The 9,121-nt window shown below is 39.9% G+C and overlaps 1 protein-coding gene across 2 annotated transcripts; it reads left to right on the forward strand.

The window, feature by feature from the left end:
- Positions 1 to 5,325: 5,325 nt before the first annotated feature.
- LOC119915021 (sphingosine 1-phosphate receptor 3-like) lies at positions 5,326 to 9,119 on the forward strand. Of its 2 annotated transcripts, none has more exons than XM_038734564.1 (2): positions 5,326 to 5,523; positions 6,004 to 9,119. In XM_038734564.1, exon 2 carries the CDS (start codon positions 6,086 to 6,088, stop codon positions 7,229 to 7,231), a length of 1,146 nt encoding a protein of 381 aa, XP_038590492.1. In that variant the 5' UTR covers positions 5,326 to 5,523; positions 6,004 to 6,085; the 3' UTR covers positions 7,232 to 9,119. The 2 variants fall into 2 exon arrangements, with proteins under 2 accessions (XP_038590492.1, XP_038590493.1); XM_038734565.1 differs by having other exon boundaries at positions 6,009 to 9,119.
- The last annotated feature ends 2 nt before the right edge of the window (positions 9,120 to 9,121 follow it).

A 9,121-nucleotide genomic window follows, 5' to 3' on the forward strand; every position in this document is an offset into this window, starting at 1 on the left:
ACTTTACTTTTGTTGCTGCTCTGAAAACTTTTCTAATAAAATATTAAATTGGGTTACTGTTCTGAATTTATTCTTTTTTAAATAACATATTTTTAAAAGGCAATTATTTAGTAATGAAAAACCACTAAGAGTATAGATAAAGAACAGAACCAATAAATACTATCAATAAATGTATCAATAAAATCCTAGCAATATAAAATAAATACTATAAATGGCAGCAGGTAAAGACAAAGTTTATGATAATTCAATCAATCATAGATAAGTCCATCTCTGGGATGGATCTCTTCATCCATCCATCCCTCCATCGTCAACCGCTTATCGCGGGGGGCTGGAGCCTATCCCAGCTGGCATCGGGCGAAATGCGTGGTACACCCTGGACAGGTCGCCAGTGGGATGGATCTCTAATTCATTTAATTAACTATTTATTAAGATTAAACATGACAATCAACTTTAATTTTGTTATTTTCAATTAAGTTTTGTATTTGAGTGTTATTCAAAATTTTGACACCAAGATTAAAAATTTTACAGCAGAATATTGGTTCCACATATCGGTCACCAGTCTAATTGGTGATTAATAATCGGTATCGAGATCGGCCTGGAAAAAAACATCTGTCGATCCTTAGTGAACAGTTTCAGGTTCCTGGGAATCAGCATCACAGAGAACTTCACATGATCATCTCACATCTCAACGCTGGTGAAAGAAACCTCAAAAACAACTGTTCCTTCTTGAGGAAGCTTAAGAAGGCCAAGTTCCCGTGCCAACTTCTATAGAAAGCAATAGAAAGCATCCTGACTAGAAACATCACAAACTGGCATGGGATGTGCATGGCCCAGGGCCAGAGGGCTCTGAAGCAGGTGATTAAAACTGCTCAGAAGATCATTGGTACCCATCTCCCGAGCATCAGTGATATCGGAGAGGTGCCTACGCAGAACCCAAAGGATACTAAAGGACAGTACCCAACCAGCCACAGCATGTTCACCCTGCTGACTTCTGGGAAGAGATACAGAAGTTTCACCTGCTGCACCACCAGACTGAATATAGTTTATCTCTGATTCCCATTTTTACAATTGTTCCTATATTAATGTATATTGTCTGCTATGTAGCAGAAGGGAGTTACAAACTCAATTTCAATCTATAACCTGTTACTTTACAAAATAAATCTACCTATATCTACACACGTGCACAAAACATTTACATTAATTAAAAAAACACAGTATAAATTCAAGTTAATTGAACTTCTGGGATATCAATCTGCCCAGTTAGGAAGCTTAAGCAATTGTGAATGACTTATTTTGGTGCAGGTACACTGGAGAGGCAACAGCAAGACCCCCGTAAAGGGAATGGTTTTGCAGGTGATGGCCACAAACAATTGCTCTCTCTTTATCCTTCCTGACTGATTGTTCCCGACTGGCATTTTGCCAATGTCCTTGTCACTAATGATAACGAGGTGGTACCTGCAGCCCATTCAAGTTGCACAGGTAGTCCTTATGTATCGGTGCCACAGACTGTCCAGAAGCTCATAGATGCCCTGATCCAGGTCTAGGAGGAGAACCCCCAGGACACCATCTGCCATCTCACTGGGAGCATGCCAAGATATTATCAGGAGTGCCTACAGGCACGTGGGTTCCATACACACTACTTAGTCATATTATGAGTTGCAGTGATGAAAGTCACCCAGGTTGGATCAACCTGTGATTCCAATGTAATTTTGAATCGGTTGGTGATTTTGGTTTGCACTGACCGTTGTTACGTCATTTTGTTTGTATAAATGGTGGCTTATTAGAAAGTGGTAACCCAAAAAACTATCAGAACAAGTTGAAGATGCTTCCACAGTAAAATTCTATAGATGGGAAGCTTAAATGTAAAAATTTTGGGTGGTTTTATTTCAAATAGTATTATATTAAACTGTGTTTCTGATAGCATGTGTGGGAAGGTGAGGACATTATTATGTTTGCTCACATGGAGCAGAGCAGGCAGTAACCTTTGGCCGGGAACCATGCAATTATCACGGAAGCCCTCAAAATGAGTCTACTACAGAAAAACTGTGGCTTCTGGGTTTTTTCCATGTTCGGTGTTAAGTGATTTCAGTCCATTAAATTTATGCCTGTATGGGAATGCCAGCCAGTTTGACACTGCAGAGACCCACTGGCAGAATATAAATGAACTCATCCCATTAAACTCTCCACTGGATATAAATGAAATGGAAAATTAAAAGTGTTGCACTTAATGGTGAAATAACTAAAAGGTAAGGCACTAAATATCCCTGCAGCACTAAAGACCTTGTGTGGCCATCTAAAGTTGGCAGATCCTAGACTAAACTGTGCCACAGCTCAAATTATGCCTCAGAAACATCTCCTAGGCCTTGCTCTGTTGTTGCATGCAAGAGAACGCCATGCCTAGAAATACTGCTGCCACAAAACCACAGGGCAGAAGGGGACGGTCCGCCTCAGATTTGTAGCCCAGACTAACGGGGTGTGTTTTTGCCTTAAAATGGCGAGGGTGAAATTAAAGGCAGGGTTGTCATGTAATTGCACATGGATGTGCCCACTGCCCACGGCTCTGACCCCAGCTCTTGCACTCTAATGAAGGGTTGAGAGTTTGAACGGGGCAAACCCAGGCAAAGTAATGGCTCCAGTGATGCCGGCCGAATAGATTTTGTAATGTGCTTAAAGTACTAAAGCACAGGGCCCTTTTTTCTATCCGGCCATTCTCATTTAACCATTAGTTCTCTGCTTTGAATGACTATGAGACTATTGTGTTACCAGTCACATAAACTGCATTATAATCAATTATGAATGCTCTTAGAATACTTTATATGTGTAGGCACTTGTGAGTGCACACTGCTTTTATATTGCATTATGATTAATAATGAATACCCTGATCTGTATATGCCCTATGACAAGAGTTAGTTAAAAACTTCATCTACATCTACAAACAGAAAGCAGGTCCTGCTTAAATAACATATATGTCAAACAGAAATACGATAGATCTTCAATCTCCATTGTATTATTTTATTATTTTTACAGTCAAACATCAAACAATGACCAGCAGCGGAAAATAACTAAGTACATTTTCTCAAGCGCTGTACTTAAGAACAATTTTGAGGTACTTAATTGAGTATTTTCATTTCATGCTACATCATACTTCTTCTCAATTACACTATAGCACTAGTCATAGCTCCACCATGACCAGCTGCAATGTTAACCTGCTGCATATATGTTAATGTGTAAGAAATAATAATGACATAATAATATTTCATAACAATATACCACTGACGTGGGGACATCCTGCTGCATAATTAGTACTTTTAGTTTTGATTCTTAAGAACATTTTGCTGATAATACTGTACTTTTACTTAAATACATTTTTAATGCAGGACTTTTTTTCAGAATACGTCTTCTAACCGCTGACAATGTCACACAGAAACAGTAGTGTATAAGGTCCAGGGCAGGCTGTGGTTGAGCACTGGAAACTTTCCCTGAGGAATGGTTTTACCAGCTGTGAGGCCAACTACTCTGAGGGAAGGACAGTTATATTGTGTATTACTTTGAAATGAGGGGTTACAGCGTGTAGGTTTATACTTAAATAATATAGCATTATAATAGCAGGAAATCACACATCTGGTGTATTGATGATTTAGGGGAGACGTACATTTCCTGATGTTGGAAAATGGCAGCAATTGAGAACTTCAATTACTGTCCATGCTGACAAAGATGACAGGAAAATTCAGTCTTACTTTAACCAAAGAAGTGGTTGCCTACAAAGTAACATTTTAGTGAGGGTGGTCCTGCAAAAGTGAAAACCCTCGACCCATGCTTTTCTTCAGTAGTCTATGAATACACATAGACATAGACTCACTCTAACCACATAATATCGGTTTGTACTTGCAGATGGTTTCATATTTGGCTCAAAGTTTATGTAAATGCAGATGTGAGCCCAACATCACTGCAGTTTGCTGAAAAACCCAAGGTTTTTCCAACCATGTTCCTGGGCTGTTAATCCAGCTGCCTTTACGTAGGCACATACTGTGATTGGTCCCAGATTTGCTGTGGGTCCAGTATAACTATTTGGCTTTTTCCCTGAGATTTTCCCACTGCTGCTGGCACACTGCGACCTGCAGGAAATGACTGAGAATTGTGACTGTAACAATGCTGGTGGACCAATGCCAGACCACAGCTGTTTATTCAACCACACAAAACATTCCTCCGGCTTAATAACCACAGAAACTGGAAGAGATCTGCTATTTAATGATTTGGTCTGGTACACAGTACAGTATGTGCTTCATTTGGGGAAAATTGCAAGCAGCTAAATGTGGGGCTTCGTATAAAGTAAAGCAATAATATTCTTAGCGTTTGAGTCATATCCACATAGTGCACAAGTCCAGCGCACGATGCTCATGACTCAGTTGTTCTTGGTGCAATTTCTGGATTTTGTTTGAAAACAAGGTTTATTGTCACATTTTGGTCGTTTTATGTTAAGTTTTAGTCAGGGTAGTCTTAAAATCTCTGCAGTATATATTCCACTTCACCACATGTATTTTAAAGAGTCATCATCTGCCTCCCAGACTCTCTTGAGTCCTTCTGCTTGCTGCCAGCCCTGCCCATCCTTCCTGGATATGAGGTCATGACAGAAGGACCAGAACAAAGGATGGGCAGCAGTCATCTTAATTTAAACTCTTTCATATATTGTATCTTTCCCTTTTTTGTCCATGTGAAGTAGAAACAGTGAAAATCAGCAACTAGAAGCTTATTATGTGTAAATGAATCTGCAGAAACAAGGCTTTTGTTGCAACTTTGTACATTATATCACTGTGCACTTAGTTATTAGACAGAATGGTCCTAGTTTTAGTTAAGTTGTTTTTATTTTATTTTAGTTATTGTTTATTTCATCTGTCTCTTCTGTGCCTTGTGGCACATATGGCCTCAATTGTTTATATAAAAAATCCATATATTATCACAAAATATAGTTTATTTAGTTATCATTTCTGGATATGTATCCTATTTAGTAAGTTTAACTATCTCATTTGTTTTTCAAGATTCAAGGTACTTTTATTTTTCTTATTCTACAACGCAGGGCTGCACAGTGGAATTAAAGCTCACGTTAGTAAAAAAGAAAGTGGATTACAAACTACTTTGGGGCTTTGGTACAATACCCAACCCAAACATAATTCTGATGGACTTTCTAACATGTCTGGGACAAAAACAACATGAATTCCCACATACCTCCTGGCTTTGATATTCCTCGTGTATTGTACTCACCCCTCAGCCGTACAAGCCTCTGAGCTCTCTCCCAGCCCAGGCTGAAGGAAGGGAGGGGGGGGGGGGGGGGGGGGACGCCGACAACTCCGGAGTCTGGACGTAAGTGAAGATGAGGAGCTGCTCTCTCCCATTGAGCGAGGGAGACGGAATCAAAGTTCAGCATCAAATCTAGGAAACACGGAGAATAGCCTACTCAGAAATGAAATGTTTGCCTCTCAGTGTGCGTTTAATTTCCGACTAAACCCTGACTGCGAGCATCCTGCGGTAAGTTGTGTGAAGGCTCTCATTTGAGAATTTAGGCTACTAGACTGCTCGAATCGGCACAAGTAGGTTAATTACAACTATGAAGTATAATTTACCGTGAGGTAAAATCGATTATGTCTACAGTGGATGATTGTGATTACCAATAAAGCTAATTTCATGTCAAAGATAAATATTCATATTCACTTTTGTAGTTCTGGTAGTTTGTGTAATGGTCCAAGATTCCTATGTACTAGCATCATGGTATATTTTAAGGTGTAGACTTTGTTTCCTAGATATTTTTTAAAAGTGTTCTGCAGGTATTTTCAAGTCTTAATAATGTCTTGTTTCCAAAGGAGTATGCTAAGGAAAAGGTGATTATTTAGTTATTTATTTATTTATTTAGTTTTAATCCATCAGAATAAACACATGAATTGCTGAATAATGACAATATTGAACTATGAATTATCTGCTTTTTTGTAATAACACGCACAAATCTTCCAGTGCAGTTGAACACAGTGGATCTGCTGACACTGGACTCCTTGCTCACTTCTGACATCCAGTGTCAGGAGCTGGTGCTTTGAAGATGATCAATCCTCAGATATTCCTCCACTACAACTACACAGGAAAGCTGGACCACCGGCCCAGCGTTGGCACAAGCCCTGGCACTGTGGACGCCAAAACCATTGTCTTCCTTGTCATATGCAGCTTCATCGTCTTGGAGAACCTCATTGTGCTGGTAGTCATATGGAGAAACCACAGGTTCCACAACCGCATGTACTTCTTCATCGCCAACCTGGCGCTGTGCGACCTGCTGGCTGGAGTTGCTTACCTGGTCAACCTGCTCCTGTCAGGAGAGAAGACCCTGCAGCTCTCCCCTGCTCTCTGGTTTGTCAGAGAGGGAAGCATGTTTGTAGCACTTGGCGCCTCCATTTTTAGTCTCCTGGCTATTGCTATAGAGAGACACCTGACTATGATAAAAATGAGGCCTTATGATGCCAACAAGAACTACAGAGTGTTTCTGCTCATAGGGACCTGCTGGCTGATCGCTATATCTCTTGGAGCTTTGCCTGTTCTAGGCTGGAACTGCCTGGACAATCTCCCCGATTGCTCCACAGTCCTCCCTCTCTACAGCAAGAAATATGTGGCTTTCTGTATTACAGTTTACATGGTTTTGCTCTTAGCCATGTCTGTCCTTTATGCCCGCATCTACATCCTGGTTAAGTCCAGCAGCCGAAAGGTGAGCAAGCACAGAAACTCTGAGCATGCGATGTCCCTGCTGCGCACTGTTATCATTGTAGTCGGGGTCTTCATCGCCTGCTGGACGCCCATCTTTGTCCTGCTCCTGGTGGATGTGGCATGTGAACAGGGCTGCCACATTCTCTACAAGGCTGATTGGTTCATTGCGGTGGCTGTGCTCAACTCAGCCATGAACCCAGTCATTTACACTCTGGCCAGCCGCGAGATGAGACGGGCCTTCCTGGGTCTGGTGTGTGGCATTTGCTACAGGGGGAAGGCTTCTGTAAACGGCGCAGAAGCCAGGCAGGCTCTGGAGCCCAGCCGCAGCAGGAGCAAGTCATGGAGCAGCCAGAACAACCCCAACCAGAACCAGCAGAGCTCCAGGCAGGAGGAGCTGGAGAAGGAGGAAAAGACAGTCCCGGTCCATGGCGACGTCTCGGTGGTGGCAGGAGGGGCTGCTCAGGCCGTCCTTGAGAGTGACAGAAAAGACTGAAATAAGGGAGCAAGATATCTACAATAGGAAGGTCAGTTTGTCGTAATGTAACGTCCTGTGGGCCTGTGCAGTGGTCACAGTGGACTGAATTGGTGACGAAAAGGAATTTGAGTGATTGATGATTGTTGGCAGTGGTTTCTCCTTTGTACTTAATATTTAGTTTGCGTCATTCATGATTGGGAATGTTGACACTTGGCATTAGACTGATGCATTAATGTATGAGGCCAATGTTCAATATCACCTCCAGGTTATGTGGAGGTCATATTTCATTACCGTCCAGTGTTTCCAAATTTGGTTATTTAACAGCTAACTGAAGGATAAAACCCTTTCTCGGCTGAGAAAATAAGCCATGTACAAACATATTGGATTATCTGAAAAAATGCATTGTTTGTAGTGGTTTTTGCGGGACAATGACTATTTGCAAAGAAATGGTGCTCTTAACCCTTGACAGAAAATATAAGTACCTCTGTGGTTACACCCTGACCACGTAAAACAAAAGTGAAAAATCACCTTCAATGAATTAAAGTGCAATTATAGTTATGTAAAATAATGAAATGAAGAATGTTTGTAGACAATTATTAGTGTAATGAAATTATTTATTCTTTGTATTCTATTCTGTAATTTTGTATTTACTCAGTAATATTCTACATCACAATGTGCAGTTACTTTAATAAAAACTGCATTATGATGTTAATTAGATAAAAATGTGCTGAATAGTCAAAGCTACTACTCTTTTCATTATATCAGTAGCATCGCGTTCAAACGGCATCTGTTACCGCTGTACAAAGAATTAGGTAATGCAGAAACATCAGTAGTTGCAAGTGATATCAGAGCTCCACCTGCTGGTTAATAAAGGTAGTTAATATCCTCAATGCTGCCTAGGAATTTTAACATGCTGCATGTTTAGTACAGAATCTTTTCAGTCCTCCTTTTTGTACCAAATTAAAATAGTTGTGTGTGTGTTTATCTGTGTTTTATCTGATTTGTATCAAAGCATGATGCTTGTAAACTGAAGGAAGAGGCATGTAAATGCAGCACGTGAAATATGAATAGTGCACTACCTGCTATTTATATGATGCAAAATATAAGCTTTCACATAATATGTCATGTGTAAAAAATTTAAATATAAGGATAATTCACCTGGATCACCTCATGTTCCCAGTAAAGAGTGCAATTCTGCGTTGTTATGTGCAGTGTTTTTTTTTTCATTCGAGAAAATAACTTAAACGTTAATTCATCCAAATCACTAATAAATTTATATTACTTTCTCATTTATTTGTTGTGGTATTTAGCCATGCAGGAAGTTTTAATTTCACATATCCACATTTAGAGACATCTGTCTCCGAGATTTCTGCAGGTAAAGGGATTTTTGTTTGTACTGCTCACAGAAGAGAAAAATAACTATTCAACATCTCTTCCCAGAAACAGCATCCTTGTTACTCTGGATAATCCAAAGACCTCACTGTGAACTGTTTTCATGGCAGCTACTTTGTTTGTCCAAAAGAAGCCACTATTAAAACTTTGGACAGTGTGTTCTGTGGATTATCCAGAATAACAAGGACACTGTTAATGGATATTTTTGTATCTCAGAATCTGGGCACAAATTAACAAAAAGTATTTGCATGGCAAGATATCACTAAAAGTAAGTCAGAAAACATGAAATTTTATTTATATTTATATTTTGGATGAACTGATCCTTTCATATTTTAGAGAAAACTGTGATGACACTGGCTAAATGCTGGGACTACCAACTCAAAACTCACTAAAGTGAAAGATGTTATTGACTTTGACAACAACAGAGGTTCTACACATTCACGGTTTTATTGCCAACAGTCATACAGAATAATGACAAACCCATACAACCAAAAGATTAAATCTGTAAACATCATT

This window comes from Micropterus salmoides, unplaced genomic scaffold (assembly GCF_014851395.1).
Source record: "Micropterus salmoides isolate LMB-PRFRI ecotype aquatic unplaced genomic scaffold, ASM1485139v1 Ms_hic_scaffold_20, whole genome shotgun sequence".
Taxonomy (NCBI): domain Eukaryota; kingdom Metazoa; phylum Chordata; class Actinopteri; order Centrarchiformes; family Centrarchidae; genus Micropterus; species Micropterus salmoides.

Coding starts and splice junctions, on each gene's coding strand:
- LOC119915021 (XM_038734564.1), top strand. CDS start 6,086: ATGATCAATCCTCAGATATTCCTCCACTACAACTACACAGGAAAGCTG.